Below are 24,323 nucleotides of genomic sequence, written 5' to 3' on the forward strand. Positions count from 1 at the left end.
GTAACGTGCTACGAGCGAAGGTTTTTTTTTTCTCCCCATTTTTCCATATTGTGGGTCCTGATATATTTTAGGTTGTAGTATCTTTAGAACGCCTAACCCATAAGGAATTGTTCCTTTAAAATTCGACTTTCAAGACACAAACATTAAACGCTAATCATATTTTGCATATCTGTTCTCCAGTGCATGAACGTTAAAAGTACGGCCCACGTGAAAAATATAAAAATAACCTTTATCTTGTCTAGAACCTATAAACACGAGTCAGCATTAACGTCTGACAGATCCAAACATCCTTTGTCAACATGCATGCTATGTATACTATGGAGAATATGTTGCGTAAACTCTGTGCATTGATAATACTTTACATCTATCCTGTGATATGCCTGTGAGTGTTTCTGTGTCAGGGGAATCTGGTATTAATTTCCTCTCTAGCTGTAGGATGTTGCTGAGTTCCTCTGCTTTCATCCGGCCCCAAAACGGCTTAATGAAGCCAAGTCGTACGGGTGTGACTGACAGTTTTATGGGGTAAAAATCAGAATGATGAGAATATAACCCCTTTGAAAAACTTCTTTTTTCTTTTGCGGACAGAATATTATCATATGAGAATATTAAAGGATTCTAATTTTGATGACGAACTACAGTTTTGTTCCTCATATCTTTCCGGCATTTCTTGCAATTTCTTCCCGCTAGCAATCACGCTTTTAATCACACAATAGTAACTTATAGCGGTAACAATAGTACTGCTAAAGCGAAGGCCAGCATTTACATGTGTACAGTGGTTTATTTGTAAAGTCTTTACAGGAGGAAATTGTGGGTTAAAAACGACTGAGGGGTTGGAGATATAGCTACATTTACATACTTTTTTATCCTTTTTTTTTTTTTTGCATAACTAGCAAAGCTTTTCCCAAATATCATTCAATTGATCTGAAAATGCACTACATCATATTTTAATTTGTTTAAGATCTGACTATCAGTTTTGACATGAAAATGGAGGCATCTCTATGCACACAAAAGTAAAACCTGGTGTGCCACAAGGCTCTGTTCTAGGGCCAATACTTTTTCACTATACATGCCACTTCTGGTTGGGCTGGAAGGCCTGGCATTCAAAAGATGGGTTTTTATTTTTATGTCTATGCAGCTTTTTTCCTGTTCTTGAGGAAAGTCTGAGAGACAGTTAGGAACAAGGCTGTGATAACTTGCTGTGGCATCAGTGAACATGTTACATGTCGTGACTTTCTTTGCATCATTATATAGTCAGCAGATATTTTCACATATTCCTTCACCTTTGACAATTTCCAGTTTGTTTGTTTTTTCAGTTCTTACCTTGTCTCCTGGTTGTGGTCTCATGATGGACACTCTGTCATAGCCTTTCTTCAGCAGAACCCACAGGGCATCCAGTTTACCCTGAGAAACCACAACACAGGACACATATACTCCATTAGACCAGAGTGCAGGAACAGGCTCCTCATTGCAATTCACCTGAAAGGCAGATTTCTAGCTAGGCATTATTTTTGGGCAGCATCTGTGCTAAGTCATAAGTACTGCCCCATTGGAAGGCCAATTGAGATACTCCACCAAATTTAATGCCAAAATACAAAGACCCAAAACAACCACTACATACAAGGTGTATAATGGATATAAAATGTCTGCACAGCCCTGTTAAAACAGCAGGCATATGTGACGTAAATAAATAAATAAATAAATAAACAAAGGTAAGTCATATGAGAACATTTCCAATTTTAAAATGAAGAACAACAACCTATACAATGCCACTGAAAACCAAAGTGACACAGTTCAGAGAAAAAAGATAAAAACAAAATTGTATAAGCGTGCACACCCTTTTATGGGTATGTGGCTGTGTTCAGAATCAACCAGTCATCAAGCTTATGTTAAATAGTAGTTAGTACACACCTGTTTTCAACTCCAAACACACCTGTTTTCAACTCTGACTAACTCCAAATAAATCTCAGCTGTTCTTGTAGGATTTTTCTGACATCTTCTTGGTTGCATCCTACTGCAAGGGCCATGGGCCACAAATAGCTTACAAAGCATCAACGAGATCTTATTGTTCAAAAACTCTTTCCAAGGCAACAGATATACCTGGAACAGAGTGAAGACAGACATCAACAAGTGGAGAAAATATGGCACAACAGTGACGCTATCAAGAACAGGACGTCCCTTCAAAATTGATGAGAAAACAAAGAGAAATCTGGTCCGGGAGACTGTCAAGTGGCCAACAGCATCATTTAAGGAGCTGCACCTCTTTCTGGCAAGTACTGGTTGCTCCCTACATGTAACAACCATCTCCTGTAATCTGTCTGCGCTATGGGCCACGATGGCAAGATGCAAGCCTTTACTGAGGCAAAAAAAAAACCCATCCAAGCTCGGCTAAACTTTGTAAAAGCATAACTCCAGTCTCCCAAAACCATGTTTTATGGTCTGATGAGACCAAGATTGAACTTTTTGGCCATAATAGTAAAAGAAATGTTTGGAGCGAAAACAACACAGCATATCAGTGAAAGAACACCATCTCCACGGTGAAGCATGGTGGTGGCAGCATCACGCGTTGGGGCTGCTTTTCTTCAGCTGGAACTGTGGCTTTTGTGAAGGTGGAGGGAATCATGAATAGCCCCAAGTACTAGTCAATTTTGGCTCAACCTTCTGGCATCTGCTAGGAAGCTGAAGATGAAGAGGACTAAAGCACACATCTGAATCAATAAAATTTTGGCTTCAGCAGCTAAAAAAAAATAAAAATAAAATAAAAATAATGTTTTGGAATGGCCCAACCGGAGCCCCGACCTGAGTCCTATAGAAAATCTGTGAGGGGACCGGAAGACGGCTGTGCACAGGAGATAGCCCTCGCAATTTGACAGATCTGGAATGTTTTTGCAAAGAAGAGTGGGAAAATATTCCCAAAGTCAAGCTGCGCCAAGCTGACAGACTCTTACCTGAACAGACTGAGTGCTGTAATAAAATTAAAGGGTGCTTCAACGAAGTATTAGTTTAAAAAAAAAAAAAAAACTGGGCTTTTTTTCTCTGAAATGTGTCAGTTTGGTTTTCAATGGCATTTTTCAGGTTATACCTTTTCCATTAAAGGTGGAAATGTTCTGATTTGATTTGCATTTCTTTCATGTTTACATCACAAAAACCTGCTGGAGTGTGTAGGCTTTTTAGAAATTGGATTTTAGCATCCATATGTCATCGTATCAGCTTACGCTGTTCCAGTGCTAACCCATAATAGAGAGAAACCGAACTAACCAAACTAATTAGAAATAAATCTATTGCCATCTATTGTCTTTCCTTGGTAATCCGTTACAATTTCCCTGGGCATGATGGCAAATACTCAAACCTTCCAAAGGCATCAATATTTAGAAGAAGTGTAATATAGTACCGAAAGACAGCAGCAGAATTATCAGCCTTTTTATTACTTCTGCATTGTTACACAGAGCCCCAGGGCTCTGGCTCTGCCGCCTTGCTCTCTTGGAAGTTACAACTCAGTGGGCCTGCTCTCCATTACTGACCCCCACCAGCTGGCAGCATGCATATGGAACAAGCTCCACATCTAGAACCGATTCCCTTCCCTACATGTGCAACTGAGGTCATGCGTCATTAAGGTGAAAGGTTTCGGTGCAGCTATGATAAAGTGTTCAGTTATCTGGGACATTTTTCCGTCATCTGAGACCCATGCTGTCATATGATTTCTTGTAGGCATCTGCCCATTTGAAAAAAATCCCATATTACATGAGTTATACGGGATTGCATGTGAAAGACATGTGAAAGTGCATTCCAACAAATGACGTCCCTGCGATTACGCATGTGATCTCTAGCAACCATGTGACATAATGTGAATAATATGTGAGAAATAAAACGATGTGTGAAAATATATGAATCACGAGGGAAAATAAATGAATCGCATATGAAAATGAATCGTGCAAAAGACCACACATGACAAATAAAAAAAACACGCACTGAATGTGAAAATGTGCAAAGCGCCTAAACACCACGTGTCAATTTCACACGTGAATCGTGTAATTGCTCACATGTGAGGTTTGTGTATCTTTTCTTTTGCGAGTGTAAACAGAAGATGCCGAAATCGTGCAAACTACTGTACTTGTCTAGATCACCCATCTATTTCCAAATATTTACACACCATATCCTGTCAGCATTGTTGTGTAGGATTTGTTCACGTATTTCACAAACAGAGGCTGCCGGGCCAAGCGCTGAAAGAAAACATTGCCGAGAAACCACAAAGCAGGATCCAAAACCTACCACACACAGATTCAAGGGAATTCCAACAGGCTTAGTGTATAAGGATGTGTTCACAAAAGCTTTATAGTATCCATAAAAATACACTTGCTACATTTATTTTAATGGGAACGGTGCATTGTCGGACAACACACACCAACACATGGGGCGGCGGCGGCGGCGGGGGCACTGGGGGCACTGACGGCTTGGCAGTTAAGGCTCTGGGTTACTGATCAGAAGGTTGGGGGTTCAAGCCCCAGCACTCCCAAATTGCCACTGTTGGGCCCTTGAGCAAGGCCCTTAACCCTCTCTGCTCCAGGGGTTCTGTATCATGGCTGATCCCAGCTTCCTGACATGCTGGGCTATGCGAAGAAAAAAATACCCCTGTGTGCTATATGGTCAAAGAATGTGGACAACTGACTATCTCACCCAACTTATTGGAAGTAGTTGCAGCATTCATTCATCTTCAGGAAGCGCAATCTCTTGTTCAAGGTCACTGGTCCTTTTGTCAAGGTCAAGGCACCATGTATATACATTTACACACTACTTCTGTACTGGCATGTTTTGGGAGGTGGGAGGAAACCAGAGAACCTTGAGGACACAGGGAGAACATGCAAATCTTCACACAGACAGGACCCTAAACTCGGGATCAAACCCTGGAGCTGTGAGACAGCAATGCTACCTGCTGCACCATCTGGTTGTATCCTAGTAAACTGACCAGAATGTGCTCACCTTGATTGGAGAATACCATTTGCGAGGGCTCTGCAGTTTATGCATTCCGTTGTTCAGGACCCGGGACTGTGGAGCTTCAAACTCTTGTTCTGGCATCTTCACCCTGGCGTTCTTTGCCTTTTCAAGTTTAGCGCCCTCTTCAGTTGATCCCTTCTCACCCCAGCGTACCTGGAAGACAAGGATAAACGACATCCTACTTACAGTATTTTCTTCTGACCTGTTGTGTTTATGTGTAAACACATTTACTCATCAGTTCAACACTGGATCAAAGCTGCTGGATGATTGGGCAAAACGAATATTTGCTTGTGACTTGTATGGTGTAACAGCATTGCACAGTATATGCTTGGTCATTTGCCATTGCGGTAAATTATGTGTGGTCTTCGCATGTAATAATATTTTCTTTGGCTGCAGTTTGATCACACATCTGGATATAAGCAGCTGGATATTTCAGACATATTGTACTTTTTGAAGTTAGCACTGTAAATAGAAGTTTTATGTCTGCATAGTAGAATGTTATATTTTAGGATCTTTCTGTAAACTGTAGTATCTGGTTTGGGGTAGCACCTGAGGTCAGTTTTGTTTCCGTCAGACTCAAAAGTATGTACACTCTGATTTAACATTCCGTCGTGCGTGTGTATATTTCTTTGCTTTATTAATCATTTACTGGATGCACGGTGGCTTAGTGGTTAGCACGTTCGCCTCAGACCTCCAGTGTTGGGGATTCGATTCCCGCCGCTGCCCTGCGTGTGTGGAGTTCGCATGTAATCCCCGTGCTGTGGGGGTTTCCTCCGGGTACTCCGGTTTCCTCCCCCAGTCCAAAGACATGCGTGGTAGGCTGATTGTCATGTCCAAAGTGTCCGTAGTGTATGAATGGGTGTATGAATGTGTATGTGAGTGTGCCCTGCGATGGATTGGCACCCTGTCCAGGATGTACCCCTTCTTGTGCCCCATGCTCCCTGAGATAGGCTCCAGGTTCTCCACGACCCTGTAGGATAAGCGGTATAGAAAATGGATGGATGGATGGATGGATGGGTTATCATGTGTTCTCACCTCCATCCTTTTAATCCCCCCGACTCCACGCCCTCCATAGTAGGAAGCATCTACTGTTGGCCACTTCTTCTTCGGTGCACCGTCATCCTCTTCATCCTTCAAGAGCATGATTATTCGTCAACAATACAAGCCTTTTTGTTTGTGCAATTCTAAGACAATGGAGTCACTTTTCTGCCAGCGTGGGATTTTATGGCGCTCGGTTCATGTTATCCAAATGGCCCCAGCATGCTTCCAGAAATGAGGTGTGACTTTCTCTTTGACATTTTCATTTGTTAGCCCTTTATTCCGAGGCCGAGCCACACGGCCCGCTCCGCTCCCTCCCTGAAGCAGTAAACGCAACTCGAGGTGACTCGCCCAAGTCATGACTTCATTTTTTCCAGAGTTTAACAGGCTTCATTCCACCATTTGTGCCTCATATGAAATTTCAACCTCTTCTCACTTTAACCCTTTTCTCCCTCAGTGGGCTCCACCTGCCCTCCGATCTTCACGTCATTAATTCTTCCTTAATGGAATGCTTACCTAACCAACAATTATTCACAACTCATTCAGATAAGAGCCTTTTGGATAATTATCATCAGAAATCATTATAATAATATTAAACCCTTTGAATGAGCTATTCTTTCTATTGTTTCTAGAAGCTAAACGCTTTGCCATTTCTTGCATTCCTCTTCTATCGTAATGGTTTAGATCAGACTTTGCGCAATCTCCGGTCTTCAAACTAACTCCGACCTTGCAACAACTTTTAATATAGATCTCATTTTACCGATCTGTCACAAAGCCAGCTGGAACTCATCCATCACAGCAAACAGAGCTAATAAAGTTAGACGGTAAGTTAAAGCAACCTGCCAAGATGTACAGTTGTAATCAAAATTATTCACGCCCCAGTGCAAATCAGGTTTAGTGTCAAAATGTACAGACTTCCAGCTGTTTGTAATGAACAAATCAAACCAAAGCAATTGAAATCGTTCAACACGACGAACGCTCCAAGCGGTTTCCCCAAATTCAACTGAAAATGCAACTTAGAATGATTTCTCCAATTCCAACCCCCCGGAATAGATTCCCTGACAACAGCACAAATATGCAAAACAGGTGTTGTCTCAAGCACACCTGATGCAAATAATCAAGGGCTTCATTAGATGCGCCAGATGTGCTTGAGCTGGAACACATGAAATACCTGACCTGGCTAGGAGCAGAAAATATATGAAATACCTGGACGGGGCAGAAAAATGAATCAATACCAGAATCTGACCAGAATCAAGTCTTCAGCAGCACTATGGTATAACGTTTAAATGTTCAATAAAGTGTTGAGTTTATATCAGCCAAAGATAGTCGTCTCTTAATAAAATGCCTTTAATATACTAAATACCTTGCGTCCATCCAGCATTAGAAATGACTCATTTTTAAAAAATTTATTTTAAAAACAAGTCCCAACCCACACTTATATATACAGTCTAAAGATCAGACAGAAAGCACCACAAAATAATAAACTCGCAGCGGTGATGATCATTTAGCGTGTTTCTCTGTAATAACCTCATCTTGTGTCCATCTCCATCCCAAGAGTCTCATCAAATGAAAATCTCTGATTTGTTCCATCTGAGCAGAAAGGAGGTCCCGTTTGTTCAACGAAACGCCAAACAACATGCTTCTAAGCTGGAGTTCTTAATTAAAACCTTTTTCAAGAGACACAATTCGCTTGTTTGTTATGATGCTTCGCTGTGCAGTGAGGAAGATGATTACTGTATGCCTTACTGGTCTCACTTATCCATTTTTGACATCAAAGCCGTGATCCGAGAGTGTCAGCTGATTCGTGTTACCTGACTCTATGCAACGGTGTCATGCAAATTGAGAAATGCACGATTGGGCTTTATGACCATTTGTCAACATCGCATGTTTACAGCATAAAATGCTGTACATCAGTAAATAAAATCCATACCAATTCACCATATGATACCAACATCGGAATACGTTCAGTCTCGGTTTGGTGCATCCAGGGATTGATTATTAAAAACCCCCGTGACTAATTTGCACTGCGTCGTAATGTGCGCATTAAGCAGGAGGTTTTCCGCGCCTGTCGTAAGTGACGAGAAAAGACATTTCATGCTTACTGTAAGCATGGCTGGCTGTGGTAGATGTGCATAAACTCGATGCTGGTCCAAATAATATGTTAAAGGCAAGATTTCTAAATATCTACCAGTTTGAACATACCTTACTGCATAACATCACTTTAATAGGACTGCCTTAGTTGAGGAAGAATAAGCAAATATTTTCCCAGTGTTTGAAATGCACGGCGTTTCAGAAGAAATCAGTGTTTTTCTAAATGTCATCCTTCATTACTCTTGCAGTAATGGGATTAAAACCAGCCATGGATCTCAAGTGAAGTATTGCGTTAAAACTAAACACCAATCTCCAGATTAAGCTTAATCACATGTAGCCCTCTCAGACGATTTGGTTATGTGGAAAAATATTTGTATCCTCTGGACATGTGGGCTTAAATAAGCATCACCTTATTGTTTGCTCAGAGAGACTCATGTGATAGATTAGGAATAAAACATAATGTGATGTAGTGTTTCAGGAAAATCATTCATGATGTGGTGGTGTGACACATCGTGAAGTTACTGTTACCATTGTTACCCAAGTTGATTATTTCCCTATACCAGCACACCCTGAAGTGTCTGCTATACAAGTCGCTGTGAGTCAGTTGTGAATAATGAAATAAATTAGCACTAGATAAAAGATTAAACAACACTCCATGCTGCTGTTATAGAAGATTAATCCACACCTTCTGACCGATCAGAATCAAGAATTCAAAATCTCTGATCCCTAAAAACGCACAGTGGTAGGAAGAGACTTACCGAACTGTCCTCTTTTGGAGGTGGTGGGGGTTCATGGATGATCTGGAGAGACAGAGAAGGTGATGAGGAGAGAAAATAAATGGAAGGGGTGAAAGGTGACATCGATTAACAACCTCACGTGAATGCTCTTGAGCTGTTGTGTCAGACCACATGTTCCCTGAAGGCAAAAGATGTTTTTTTTTTATATCTTTTGCACCAACATGTAAAATGTAATGTGTTCAGTATGTGCCAGAAAACCGGACTACACAAAACACATGGTCAAAGAATTCCTTTCCTCATTTTTTTTTTTTCTTCAGGATATTTACAAGCAAGTTGGAGTAACCCAAAAATGTGCAGGCCAGATCAGAGAACCTGGAGACGGAGACGGAGACGGGGGGTGGGGGGGGGGGGGTGAGAGATGAGCGATGAGCGGAGGCTGGGATTAAACTCTTCCTCACGCGAGCTCTGTTGTGAGTAAATCACATGATACCTGTGTGGGTCGATCCAATCTGCTCTTGTTTTGGAGGACTTCAGAGAATCACACTTGAGCAATGGTTCAGAGAATCAGACGTATTTTCGAAAAACATGTTATGCTGATAAAAGCCCGTCTGCTCTGTGTTGTTGTTTTTTTTCCCACTGGCCTTTGAAAGCAAGCTATTTAGACTAATTGAAATATTTACTTTACAAACGCTGGGTTTACTGTGGACATGCAGGGCTCTTTCTTTCAGACTATTTTAAGCGTACCAGCGTGTGTGTTTTTGCAAGTTGTAAGCTTCAAAGGCTTTCTTATACATATTGTGATGTCTCCTGAGCTGCACAGTTAGCTAGCGTTAAGGTTCTGCAGGGCATCTGAGCCAGCCGGTGCTTGCCAATGAAATAAATATCCATGAATGTGAAAACGGACTAAGAAATATTTTCCTTCCAATCCTTCCAAAAGCTAAAACACAACTTTCCGAAACAGTGCTAGGCAATCACGTTCCCTTTAAACAAATGGAAATGATTCTAGTGGCAGAAAAACACTTAAAAAAAAAAAATTAAATAAATAAATAAAACCACACATACAAAAAGGTTTAAGTAAGTAGAGATGAGCTCCTGTATATGTGAACTGGAGACACTGATCAGCGTGTAACATGGAATGTGTTTTGCTGGTTTGGAAACAGCTTTGGGAATTCGACATGTGGCTTTTTGCTTCTATGGCCTTGTGTGAACTTTGCGCTAAAAGCTCTTAGCTAATTTCCAAGTTCTACCACGGGACTGAGCATTTTCTCAGCACAGCTTATCTTTCCAAACATGCATTCCAAACTCGTGTGACCTCCCGTTTAAGCTGTTGGACGAATAAATATCAGGAGAAGATTCAGAATGGGATCTGAAGACACGTAGAAGAAAAGTACACCATCTAGATGTACTCGAGACATGCTCTGGAAACTTCCTTGGCATTAAAATATATATATGTACAATTATTTTCATACCTTGAACCTTTCAGTGCCAAGTTTAGGATCTTATTTAGCTGTGCAATTTCTGAGCAAAGTCTGAGAATTTTCAAGCTATGGACTTGGTTTTCCCTTGTTTCCTTACGCCTAAAATAGCAAAAGCAGATCGACATTTGCTTTGACTTTGACCTTGATCACCTTGACTAGTCAAAGGTGAAAAGGACTCCATAAAACACCAGGAATAGTCACACACTAGTCCTTGTATGGGTCTAATAGACTCAGTGACATCTTAACAACCCGTCTAATGGTAAAAGCTTTTCACTTGCTGAGACTCATGGGAATTCAGGTTAGCAGAAGTCAGACCTTGTGCCATGGCAAGACCAAAACAAACCTGGATTAAATCAGTTAAGCTTTCACACCAGACATCATTCAAAGCCCATGACTAACTGCTCATCTTTTAATGCTAGCGTATGTCTTCCCACCATTCAGCGGAGCACTTACCTAGCATGCTGTGCCTAACCTAGACGTTTGTTATTTCATACATTTTAATTTGTCCATTTGGAGCAAATACTGCAAAGACTTCTCACAGACTTTAAGCTGTGAGCTTTTATAGATGGGGATGGAGTGTGAGTAGGCTTGGTCTGGCGAACTAGATCTGCTACACTGCTGCTGCTGCTGCTGAGCGAGTACGAATACTTGCTCTGATAAACATGGACAGATATAGAAAGAAGAGAAGCATGCTGCCCCCCCCCCCCCCCAGCTTGTATATAGCTGTACAACGAGGTAATCAGGAGGCAATCATTATAAGCTTCTCAAATGAGTTATGCGTTACCTAACCAGCTGAAAATGTTAACACACAATTCTTAAAGTATTTTCATGATCTAATGAATGGTGTTTAAATTGAGGTGGAGTGTGATGTATTCCCCATTTGAGTCTCAGTACCCTTGGCGACAAACACCTTGTTTTGTGCTTGTGTTTGTTTGTTTTTTGGTCCTGTCTCCGCCTCCAGTTCCATCATTTGCTTTGACCCTATTGTTTCCAGCTGTTGTATTAGCTTTTGATTAATTTGTCTCTTTATAAGTTATTGTGTCTTAGATTCCTTGTGAAGTCTTTTCATTGTGCTTGTGTGTGTGTGTTTCATCTGAGCCTTATTTCCAATTTCTGCTTTCATTGTTTTGATTCTTCAGTTAAGGATTACTCTTGTCTTTTTTCGCCTGACCCTAAATAAATCACGCACAGTATTTATTTAGACTATACACACTTGTGTCCTGTCTATCTCTTCCTCGTTCCTATAAACAGGAATTTCTTTTTGATGAATTTATTTCAAGGTCAGTTTTCGCCTAGTCTCTCTAGTTTGGCTTTGGGTGCTTTGGGTTTGAGGCGGACAATGACCCAATGTCCCCCTCATAGACAGCGCCTATGCTTGCAGGCATCAACAAATCAGAGTCAGAAAACAATGTCTGGAGTAAACAACTCAATTCAGAAAAGTCAAGACTCCATACCACTGTGCAGCACAGAGGCCAGAACCACCAGAGAAGAGCCAACACCAGCAGGAGCATCAGAATCAGCAGAGCTATAGCCAGGATTGTGCCATCAGACTGTAAAGACAAACATTGGACATCTGCCTTAGTGAAAGTTAAGGGTTAGGAGCGGAGAGGTTTGAAATAATATGGTTTGACGTCCATCTAAAGAGATTATTAACTTAGAAACAGAATTATTCTGAGGATAATTGCAGAAGCATTTAATTGCTAAACGAGGTGGTTGTTAAACCAGTGACTTAGCAGAGCTTATGAGCTTAATGGAAACAGTTTTTATTTTTGGCATGTGAAAAACCCATTGTGCTTCTCCAAAAACATACGAAAAGCACCCATTTACAAGCATTATAAATGTCACAGAGCCATTTATTTGTTTTTTGTTCATTTCCTTCAAGCTGTAGTTTAGAAATCTGGTGTAGTTTCCAAACAAAATCTCTTCTGATGGACATGGTCAAGCATTTTTACGAATGGCTCGTTCAAAGTTAGTTTCAGAGACAGCTGTAACGTGAAATTTGTTGAACGATTACATCTGCATTCCCTCATACTCTGAAGAAGACATGTTCGTAAATAAATTTAAAAAATGACTTACACAGCTCACAGTGGTGATGGTCACAGAGCTAGAGATGAAACTAAGGCCTTCGTTCATGCTCACGTAAAGGGAAGCCGCCCTACAAGGACACACACGTTACTCCAGAGAAATCATTTGGTTTGGTGATAATCAAAGCATGTTAAATCGAACATTCTCTTTTCATGATTTTGTGGAAAACCACTTACGTTCCTTCTTCTCTAAGTATCGGAGCAGGACACAGAAGGTATGTGTCCTCCACTACCAATGGCTTTACCACTGGAAAATACGTTTAAAAGAACAGTAAGATTTTAGAGCTTGGATTGATTAAGACTAACAATAGAAATTGCTCATATGGAACCTATAGGCTCGGTGATATTAACTATTATCTAGTCATGTGAACCAAAATGACTTCTGCAGTTGTTGTGTAGCTATCAGCTTAATAACCGTGATGGAAAATGATTCCGTCAGTTTTGTAGCCCACGACTTGACTGTTTATTCTGGCCAGAGTCTGACATACCACACCTCTGAAGAAACGACACGTTGCCTCTGTTCCCCTCTGAATGATCAGGCCGGATAAAGAGCTCCAGAGAGAAAATTTTCGAAGAGGAGGAACTGTCTCGCTTTCAGAGATACAGAGAACCAAAAGATCATGAGGGCCAAGACAAACTGTGTGAGATATCAGATTCTCGAGTTCATCACCTAAAGGGAAAGACTGTGGTGGTGGGGGGTCCTAAGTGTCAAGTCCCAAAACATGTATGTATGCAGATTGTTGCCTGGCTTCAAGAGGATTGGATCATGTCATTGGGTGACTTTGATGCAATGCCAGAACGATTTGGCACAAAGTCCTGTACTGTGTTGCTCTGCTTTATTGAATTGTTTACTCACAACACAGGAGGGAATGTCCTATTTTACTGCTAAGTAAAAACATGTGTACACGCTTGCTAGATAAATGATCGGGAATGGCTGACAGTGCAAAATTTCACCACAGTCTGTTTACTGAGTTTCCTGTGATGCACCAAAGTGAGCCCAGATCTTAAACTGGGTATGTCAGTCAGTAGTGCGCATAAATGTAAGCTTCTGCTTTTGGAGCACTAAGATTTTTATGAACATGTTGATTAGGGTCAATAGAGTTTTACGGAACATTTCTCACTACCCGATGACAATCGAGCTGTTGGTGACTATACTAATACCATCCGAGTCATTTCTTTTATTTCTGAACACGTGTATGCCGATAGCGGTGTGCTTCTCATGTCTCTTTCTGCACCTTCTCGTTTGCTTCCCTTCCTTACCTTTTCGCTGTTCGCTTTAAGGAAGTGGAGAATGAACGCAAGAAAAGGAAACCGGGAGGAGGAGGAATCGAGAACAAACGTGTTTACCCAATCAACGGGACTCCTGCATATACACAACAGTGCTTACACACTAAATTACCCTTAATTAACACTATTGCATGTGTATACCACGTGTTTATTTAATTAAGATGATTCATTTTGCATTTGTGGTTCTTATTAGTGTAACATTTATCATCATTTGTTCTATTTGGGATAGGTGGAGCATTCTTAATACGAGTCTTCCAAGTGTGTAGTATATCGAAAAAGCTTCCGGCTTTCCTTGGTCCTTGATTCCTCTGAGCCCATTTTAAGAATTGGTACTTCCTTAAAAATGTCAGGCTTAAATTGATTTCCAGAGCCCAAGCTGAAGGATGTAGGATCAAGGAATCAAGGTGGCGGCCGTGAAAGGTTTGTGAAGCACACTTTAGTCATTAATTCTTATTAAGGTGAATTATGAATTATTTAGGGAATTAACTATTTAAACGGGGAAGAGGGAGAGGCGAGTACTGTGTTAGTGGGAAAGTATCACGGATTTCAGGTTTTCCCAGATTCAGAATCATATATCTGCCTCTTCGTGAAGACGTTAAACAAGTTCTAAGTGGTTTAGGAGAATTCAGGATAGGAAGATTAACATGGACTTGACTGGATGACTGTCAGCAAAACTAGAAGGAGGATATAAACGAATACCAAGCCAACTCGTTTGAAGGCAGAAATGGGAATGCAGAGTGAAGCTGTCCTGAAGAGCCAGAGAAGCGATGAACACATGCTGATTACACATTTCTGACCTTATTAAAACTGAAATCGAAGTACTTGTTGCCATGTACTGTTCAGTACTGGTCTTGGTCAACAAACTACTGGCCTTTTTGTTTCGTTTTTCTGAATTCACATCAGAGGAAAAAAGGTATCTCCTTCTTGTGTTTGTCTTTAATAACTCAGTCCTCACTTTGATCTGTTATGGTTTCATCTGGAGCATGTAAAAGCCTTAAACATGCCCTGGAAAAACAATTGAATGACCCTATTCGTGTTCAAATGGAGCAAAGCCAAAGCCAACTCAGACTCTGGCTTTCAAAACATGTCAGGCACATGGTAACTACTGATAGACATATCATATCAGCCTTACTTACTTACTTAAGCTTGTTTAATATCTTTTGCATTTTGAGGTTGGTTGTTTCTGGCCTTTTGGATTTATTGGGTTAGCCATTAATGCAGCAGAAAAACTTCGACATTAGAACGTACTTTTTTTAGTTTAATATTTAGAAAAAAATATATATTTTTTTTGCTACGAAAACAGAACAAACTTTACAAACAATGTTTTTGAATGACTAGGTGACAGGGAGAGTGATGTAGCCAATCCAAGTTGACCTTTGACTCTACAGTTGTGTAGATAAACTAGGAAGATCTTTTTGAAACACTATACTATGTTTAGTTATGGCACACTTTGAAAGCAAATTGCTTTTACAGTGCTAAATTGACTGGATAAATGTAATACGAAACACAAGCTGATGTGTGGTACAAAAATTACGATGCCTAATGTTATATAGTTGAGTTTATCAGAAAAAATAACACTACAACATCAAAAATAGCTAGTTATGAATGAAACGGTACCAAATTATTTTTAAATCGATCCTCAATTTAAAATGATGGGATTTTATATAATGTTCTGTTTTTAGGTTTTAATGTTTATAAAGTTGAATCTTTTTATAAGTGAAATATACTGTATATATTTTTGAGATTTGAACGTAAACACAACCTATAACTTTGACCAAATAATATGTCTGACAAACCTATAAAGCATTTGTAATTAGTTATACCAACAAATTTGATGAATTATTAGCAATTAATACTAAATGCATTTAGCGTTACAGAATGATAAGGAGCTATAAATCTGGAATACATTAACTTACGTTTTTGTTCAAACTTTCTCAAAACTGCTCTTCGCCCAGCTTGAACCTTATAATACTAAATAATTAGAATGTATAACAATATTACAATATTAAGTAGGTACATAATTGCATGATAGTGATTTTGGAGAAGTTCATTTAGAGTCATTTAAAGATCTATCTATATCTATTTTTGATCCTAATGATTAATTTTGTAATCAACACTATTGATTTATTTACCATATTGTTACTTATTCTCAATATTATGATTAGAATTATTTGCATCATTTAACAGCAGGAATACACAGAATGAGCCAACTTACTCCTAGTGAGGGTGTCATTAATTCTGAAGCTGCACAGGACTTTATCCACATTCCTGGCATGGAGGAAGCCATTCCCCCTCACGACAACCTGGAATGACTCTGTGGAAGAAAGAGATGTGGAGCGCAAAGGCATTATAGAATTTGTTTTTCAGTCATTTATATGGGAATAAAAAGAAATTTGGCTGATAAATATTGCTGTTTAATAAAAATTGCTGTTTGGGTTATCGCATTAAGGTGTGTGGAGAAAAACAAGCCGTTCGAACCGGCTGATACTTTCGGACTTGTCTTGTAAAGTAAGATGGTAGTTAAGCAACTATGCTAATGAATTGACATTACTTGGGTACTTTCAGTATCAGCGGCTTGTGACCCTAAATTTTGGAGTGGCAGGACGACATTAATAATGACACAGCCTCAAACAAACACACACCTCATTTATGCTGTAGGCTATATACTATATACCATATACGATAACAGCATAGAAGTATAGAAGTACCTTCAGTCAGCTGTGTTCAAGCTAATATCATGACAGGTTAGCCTAATTTGGAGTAAAATCCATGACCTGGGCAACCCTGTCTTTAACTGCCCTGTCTGCTGCTCCTCCCCTGAGAATGGGACAGTGTGATTCCTGCCCCAATGACCCTCTATCAATGCTTGTTGTAGTTCCTGTTTTGACCACTAGGTATATCGAGCTTGCCCACTGCCCCACAATTCCACAGCATCTAAAAAGGCAAGTAAATTCATGGAACAGCTTATATCAAATAACACTTTTTTACAAAAACAGTTGGTCACTCAAAAGAGGTGCTTATTATTTTAACACAATCTAAAATGAGGAATGCTGAAAATTTACATTTTTGATATACAGTATACTGTATGGTTGTGCTCTGCCCCACCTGCCCCTACAGACTGCCACCACAACTGCCTGGGACTTTTGCTTGTGTGCTGGCTTTTCGTCCAAATTTCCAGCATTCTTCAAGGTCAGGAACATCAGTACGATCCCCTGAAACCTCACCATTCTGACCATAGTGGTTTTGAAAACGAGTCTTTTTCACCAGAGACTTTGAGAGGCACTTTGTGGTGAGCGACGTTTGTAGTTCTCTTGACGATGTAACAAATTCAACATAACCAAAGCCAAACAATACAAACCCTTGAACAGGGTGCAATTTACAGAGAATTATCAAACAGGACTGATAGCAGCTGCTCTCCATAATGCTGACTACACAGATCTATTTGAGGAATAGGAATCAAATGGTGACGGCTTGTTTTTGATTTAGTTTCTTATCTCGGCCCCAAGCGCTGGAAACCAAGCACTCTAGCTAGCATAGACATGCTACCATAGAATCCAATGAGCCTTCTATAAAAAATAAAAAAAAAACCCTTCACTTTCAGCTCACTCCATCCAGCTGTCTCTGATTGAAGATCCTCGATTCAGTTTTGTTCCAAACTTTATGTTCTTTGTAGTCAGCTTTTTTCTGCTAACTTGAAACAAAATGGTCTTTAAGTCTCCTTTTATCTAGCAAGCTTGCTTTCAAGAGTTCAAACAATAAACTTACTTAGCACATTATTCACCACAGAACTTCGCAAAAGCATCCCATCATCTGCGACAGCCATAAACACCGAGACAAATCAGACAGGAAGCTCTATCTGAGGTCATATTTATTCCTCCGCTGGCAGAGCAGTGACTGCGACTGTCCTGTGAGCTGGTGTTTGATTTTGACTGAAGTAAAATTCACACCGATCATGTCGCATCAAGACCTCAGCCATGTTTCTGTACTCTGGCAGGAGAAATAGCAGCACAGCACGTTATTGTACACAGCTTTTAATCTGTTTTGGCAACTGCAACCTTCCTGGTGATTTGTTAAGAAAGATGTTAACTATTGAACGTGATAATTAGCGTACTATAGAATTGAATTAATGAAATTAAAGCCTAGTTAGGGAGCTGGAACAAACTCCAAAAGACAACCAGGCTTCCCTCTAAGCCACGCCCCCTCTTAGCCAAGCCGTGCAAACTCTCCCGATTACCAATTACACTCGACTGCTACACTCAACATTAACTTACTAGCTTACTTTTCCGTATGAATGTCCCTCAGTAGCTATGATTCCATCCACTTATTGTTATGCGTATTCTGGGATATCGCTTAAATAAAAACGCTGGATGGAAACACCAGATGCGAATAAAATCTCCAAAACGCACAGAAAAAACTCCGATAAGAAGACGTGCGCACAAGTCTGGCCGAAATGGCAGAACTTTTGGAGCGCTTGCTTCAAAACTGTTTCCAACGTTCTTAAAATTCAATTAGACGTCTGTCCTTTAATTGCATATTTGGTGTGCCATCTCGGCATTTTTTTGTTGTTGTTTTTTTTGTTCTCGTTGTATGTAGTCGAGCCTTTTCAGATGTCTCGGTTTTGGCTGGGATTATTGTGTTGGGCAGGGTGGGGTTTGGTGGAGGGGGTGTTATAATATGTAAAATGCAATTTTCCGATAAAAATTCTACGTGCATAAACTACGACGGAAACATGTTTACATTATGTGCAACAAAAAAAGTCATGTGACGTTGCCTCAACAAATCATGTGATTGGATAATTGTCTCAGAAAAGTAAACATGGCAGAGAACGAGATGTGCCAGTTTCCCTGGACGTGACCATTTTCTTCTCATGGGTTGGAAACGTCACAAGTTAAATCCGCTACTTGGATGGAAACGTAGCTATAGTGTAACTCACATTGCTAAGCCTCGTTTGCTCTCGAGCCTCCTTCATTACTAAACCAACCTGTAACCTGTCAGCTGTAATTACAAAACTGTCCAGCTAAAAATGTTACATGAGAAAGTGAGACAGTAAATAATCAGTATAGCATCTGTGTTGATTTCGTCTCTCTATGTTGGTGTAGAAGGAGTATCGTAACACGCCAACAGTTTGCTATGCAAACTACAGGTTGCACAATCTTTTTATCTTTTTTGTTTGTGATTTCTATGGAGTTACAAATGGAAATACAAATGGCCTATGGAGAGACAAAGCATAAAACAATCACATTGCGATGCAAGGATGCCACTAACGCACCTCTGACATGGCGAGTGTGGATTAGATGATGCTTAAACGATGCCTAATGTGACATGTCAAAACACAGCTCGATGAATGAAGGTTGGACAGCGAGATACACAAAACCACTCACCTCCAGCACAGATACTGGAAGGTTCTGCTGCAAGGATCTCAATGCAAGATCTTCTCAGGATCTGATGGGAACGAAGACAGAAGTATAAGTGGAGAATGGATTTTGAACTGTTAAACATTTTCACTAGCAGACACGAGCTCCTTTTAGCAACCGGGTTATAAATCTTCACCCTCTTCTGAAACCATCTCATTTCAGTTTGTTCACATACGCTAACCTTTGCATCCTACAGAACTCATGTGTAGTATGTTGCAGATTGGTAATGATTCCTTGTAAACCTTTTTATAAAAATCTAATAATGCCTTATAAACCTAAATACTAAATACATATGATCTTGTTGGATCTTGACTTTTATAACGTTGAATGTACCAGTTTGCAATAAGCATCAAATGCATAAGAAATTTCCACTTCCAGTGCCTTCAGAATTGATTTTGAGGCATTAGGTAGAAATTTCCCAGTTCACTTAATCACAACTGTAGGTCTTAGCTCATGCATTTGTCCATTTGTCACAAGTAATGCAGCACAGAAACCCTTACCGAATCGATCACACTCTGCAAAGCCTCAAACCCACCATTCACTGGGAAAACATGATCTTTGCTGTCTGCAATCTTGGCAAGCTGTAATAAAATGACAAATACAGTCATACTGTGCAGCAACACTCAGTACCACATGTCTTATGTTTGGCTTTCACTTTCGTCAGGCTTCAATTTCCGAATTGTGTATATTCTAAACCACGGCAAAGCAACACACACCTGGGTCTCATTGAAGTCCTTCACCCCTACACAATAGACTGAGGCACCAAGGCTTCGGGAACGATTGGCCTGACAAGCAACACACCAATAAGAAGAACGTAAGATCAGGGAGAACAGATTCAAAATGCTTAACAAAGTTATTCAGACCGGGAATGTTCATGTACGAGCGGGCGAAGGTGATTCCACATGATGTATATGTAACACACAGGTCTTAGGGGAGGTTTGACGACCCGTGGCCTTGGAGGTTTATTGGACAACAGCCCGAGCAGACAGACGAACGAGACAAAGTCGAAACAAAATCGAGCATGGAATACGAAAAACAACGGGCCGACGTGAAGTCAAAGAAAGAGTCAAAGGTCAAAACGAGTCAAAAAAGCCAGTATACACTAGATACAAGGCTCCGAACGTGCACACATTCAAGAGTTTGCAAGACTTCACAGTATTTGTTAGTTTGAGTTCACTTTGCAGTATAATCTGTGTATGCAGGATAAGCTTGTGAAGTAGTTTAGTACTCAGGGTGCGGGGGATGGGGAGGTGAGACATCTGCTGCTGGGGAGGTATAATAATAAGATCCAACATGATGCAACAGTATAAATTCAGCTAATAATACTCAGTAATTATTGCTTAGTTCATAATGGACTTCCAACCATCCGTCCATGTACCCATCCATTTTCTGTACCTCTTATTATAAGAGCCTGAAGCCTATCCCAGGGAACTCGCGACACCCTGGACGAGGTGCCAACCCATCGCAGGGCCTTCCGAACTATTATTGTTATTATTATTTACTGAGTAATTACCCAGTTTTTATTAGTAGTTAATAGTACTACTCATTCGTTCCTGCTTTGTCCCTGTATCGTTACCAACAAAATATTGAACAGTACTGTAAAGTGTTACCCAATCATCTTTAAACATAGGTTTTCATATCTGACTTTTCTATTCATGTATCAGTCGGGCTACAGTATTTTTCTCATGCCAGCTGGACCTTCACGAATTTTATTTGCATACCCAAATCCTAAAAGATAAGTAAGCATACGTTATGCTAGCAGTTCAATTTTTTTGACTTAGTTTCTTGTGTGGTGAATCGGACATGGCCGTTTTGAGTTGCACACTAAAAGCTGATCTCATTGAGATAAATTTCTGTCTGTACAGATGTGCAATAAGTAGCTCTTTTATTTCATTGCAGACAAAAAAAAAAAAGCATCAAAGTGTTGAGCGGGTGATGAATAACAGCTATATCGGTGTTTAGATCATAACTGATTCATTCTTTTCATCGTTCCTCTTCTTTCCTCATGTGTGTACATTGGAAAGAAGAGTCTGTGCTTCAGGCAGGTGGAAAAAGTCTGTTAAAGAAGGAATTCTACGCCAACATGATCTTATGTGAATTATTATTTATTTTTTTTTATGCCTACCTCTCTTTCAGCGTAGTAGAAGAGATCCTCATGCAATTCTCCATCTGTGAGTGCGATGATGACGCTCGCTGTCCGGTACCCTGCTTAATTAGGACACCGTTGAGATCAGTTTCATAGCTTTTGTAGGGTTTTCACATGCAGACTAGACTAGAATGGGGATATTTGATAAACGTACCCTCAGTGTTCCCATAGTAAATCTGTTCACTTGCCTGGAAGACGGAATTAAAGTCAGTTTTAAGTCGCCATGAGCTAACCATGCGAAAAGTAAATGAATCGTGTGGAAATGGCAACAAGAACAACAACAAAGAACAGACGTGTAAATAACAATCCCGTGTAAAAATCACATGCGAAAAATAAAAATGTGCACTATGATGTGATAGTGATGTCATGATGATAGTGATGATGATGTCATCGGTTTTGTCTAAATTGACTGCAGTTAAACTAAGATGGCTGGTGCTATTGACTCACCCTTTGAATACCCTCATGCATGAACGTGTCTCCTCCTGGCAGAACTCGTTGGAGCTCCTCCAGACCTATGCGGATTTTGTCTCTGAAAAAATAATCCACAATAAGTGTGGGGGCATGAAAATACTGTCCACGCTAGCTAAATTTTGTCAGCACATCACCAGCAAGTGACAAATGACTTTTGCCTACAACGGCCTGTCTGTCTGGAAACTTTGTGTACTCTGCTTTGTGACTCTGCAATGCTCCTGCACAATCACATCATCATCAAAACAGAGAAGAGCGCATACACACTCTATGGAGTTCTCAGAACTGTACAGTACATAGGAGAAAATGTCAATTTGACCATGTGACCTGCTTTATTCTTATTCTCTCAGCAGAATTTGGCTATACTTTGGTTGAAAAATCAAGTGTGAGCTTCAGTAGACACGTCAGCTTGGCTCAGATAAGTGTAGAAATCTTCCCTCATGGAACTGGATTTGGGGAAAAATGTATCGCCAGCCATCCAGTTTGGAAGGGAGCTACCGATACCACATCTGGATGCGACTGGATCTCATGATATCACCTTTAGCGGATCAACTTCTGTCTCTCGAATTGATGTGTTTTGTATTCTTAACTTCAAGCGAATGAATAATGGTGTCTGCAGCTAAGAGAGTCTGCTGCTGCTGCTGCTGTTAGCTGGTGTTGGCGTAGAAGGCAGATTAGAGAGGCAGATGGTCAGGAAATCAGGCATGTATGATACTGGAAACCAGAACGACAGTAAATATCTCTTACTTTTCCCGGACATATATAAAAAAAAAAACCTTTGCTCTCAGAGATTATGAGCATATCCAAACCTATGCTGAAAACCTGGTCCAACCTTTTTTTTTTTTTTTTGCCATTGATCATAATGTCAAGATCATTTTTGGAGCAGGTATCCTATTTTTATTATCGTTTATTATATCAAGCACACAGCATATTCAGTCCAGCTGTAATCATGAACTGGCAAGGGAAATGTAAAATCTGTCATGTTTTTAATGCTTGTTGCAACCTGATGCCTTGTTATCAGTGTTATAGAGTCCAAGGTCCAACAATGACATATTTAGCTTGGACACATACGTTACATTTCAATTCAATTCAATTCAGTTTTATCTGTATAGTGCTTTTAACAATATATATTGTCACAAACCATTATTGTTGTTATGATATTGATGATGATGATGATGATTATTATTATTCATCCATCAATTTTCTATAACGCTTATCCTACACAGGGTTAGGGGAGCCTGGAGCCAGGGAATTCGGGGCACAAGACGGGGAACATCCTGGACAAGGTGCCAACCCATCGCAGAGTGCAATCCCACCCATTCACACACTACGGACAATTTCGAAACGCCAGTCAGCCTACAGCCTATGTCTTTAGACTGGGGGAGGAAACCGGAGTATCCGGAGGAAACCCCGAAGCACGAGGAGAACGTGCAAACTCCGCACACACAGGGCGGAGATGGGATTCGAACCCCCAGTCCCGGAGGTGTGAGCCAAACGTGCTAACCACTAAGCCTACTATTATTATTATTATTATTATTATTATTATTATTATTATTATTATTATCAATATGCTTGCCATTGTCATATAAAAACTGAATGACTTGGTAAAGCTTGCTGTAATAGACTAGTTTGAATGATGTTACACCCAGTACAGCAAGTTCATTATGTCATTGTCCAGTGTAATGTCCTGCAGGAACTAGCAAGTTTAGCAAGCTAACACAGGACCGATCTATCCCCCAGCTCTTCTGGTAACATAAACTGGTTTTGAGAAGTGTCCAGAAGGTGAGTCACAAGTGCAGAAAGCTTCAATATGAGCAGTTAAATCAGTGTGTGGTAGAAAGTGTTAGTAATGAAAGTTACAGTATATACAGCGCTACCTCATTAAAATAATCACCATAGAAAGCTCTTAGCTCACGTAGTAGCACGTTCACTCACCTGTCCTCTGTTAGCCGCATGAGAATCCGGCCCTCGGTGGAAAAAACGATGAAGGACATTCGAAGCTGTGGGCTGAGGGAAATAAGAAAATGAGCAACTAACTTACTGTAGTCACATGAGTCATAGGTGGAATTTGCATGTGTTTTTTTGACATGAAAAGATGCAGCCGACTGCATCTTTTCGAACTCCTGCATCATATCACAGGGCAGCGTAACACACTCTGAGGAAAGCGCTATCTGCCCTCTTCCTCATACATGAGCTCACAGATGCCCACGATTGGCCAGTGTCCCTGTGATTGACAGAGGAGACAGAATATGCCACTCCTCCCACACAGGGAAGCATCTGTGTGTGCTACAAGTCTCCTTACCTAATGAACTTATGAGCCAGATGTGCCACAAAATTATAGATCTCAGTCCAGTGATGCTGCACACTTCCAGACCTGCACAGAGACACAGTGTTAGAGTATACTGTAGAGTAGTATCGCATGAGATAGCACATTATTTTTTAAGGCAATGTATCGAAAAATAATTCCTTCATAAGAATAATTAATATATGGGCAGAACTAGAAACAGTTGACATTATTTAGTAGTCTAATTGTATGATCTAGTCTACCATAGCACTAGTTTTTACTCAGGGCAGACATCTTTTCTAGACTT

General features: G+C 40.3%; 1 protein-coding gene across 2 annotated transcripts in view; it reads right to left on the reverse strand.

Annotated features, from left to right (window-relative positions):
- Positions 1-24,323, reverse strand: part of antxr1a (ANTXR cell adhesion molecule 1a) — a 39,275-nt gene that overhangs the window by 8,379 nt on the left and 6,573 nt on the right. The window contains exons 2-17 of one of the 2 annotated variants that reach the window (XM_053624274.1): positions 24,035-24,106; positions 23,668-23,739; positions 21,712-21,793; positions 21,419-21,452; positions 21,244-21,326; positions 19,835-19,903; positions 19,619-19,699; positions 19,086-19,146; positions 15,920-16,018; positions 12,595-12,664; positions 12,410-12,488; positions 11,788-11,883; positions 8,877-8,918; positions 6,025-6,120; positions 4,975-5,142; positions 1,321-1,401 (exon numbers count right to left, since the gene is read on the reverse strand). In XM_053624274.1, the coding sequence (XP_053480249.1) occupies positions 1,321-1,401; positions 4,975-5,142; positions 6,025-6,120; positions 8,877-8,918; positions 11,788-11,883; positions 12,410-12,488; positions 12,595-12,664; positions 15,920-16,018; positions 19,086-19,146; positions 19,619-19,699; positions 19,835-19,903; positions 21,244-21,326; positions 21,419-21,452; positions 21,712-21,793; positions 23,668-23,739; positions 24,035-24,106 (1,285 nt within the window). The remainder of the gene's footprint in view (positions 1-1,320; positions 1,402-4,974; positions 5,143-6,024; positions 6,121-8,876; positions 8,919-11,787; positions 11,884-12,409; positions 12,489-12,594; positions 12,665-15,919; positions 16,019-19,085; positions 19,147-19,618; positions 19,700-19,834; positions 19,904-21,243; positions 21,327-21,418; positions 21,453-21,711; positions 21,794-23,667; positions 23,740-24,034; positions 24,107-24,323) is intronic. The other variant, XM_053624275.1, reaches the window with a different exon arrangement.

This window comes from Ictalurus furcatus, chromosome 5 (genome assembly GCF_023375685.1).
Source record: "Ictalurus furcatus strain D&B chromosome 5, Billie_1.0, whole genome shotgun sequence".
In the NCBI taxonomy this organism is placed as follows: Eukaryota; Metazoa; Chordata; class Actinopteri; order Siluriformes; family Ictaluridae; genus Ictalurus; species Ictalurus furcatus.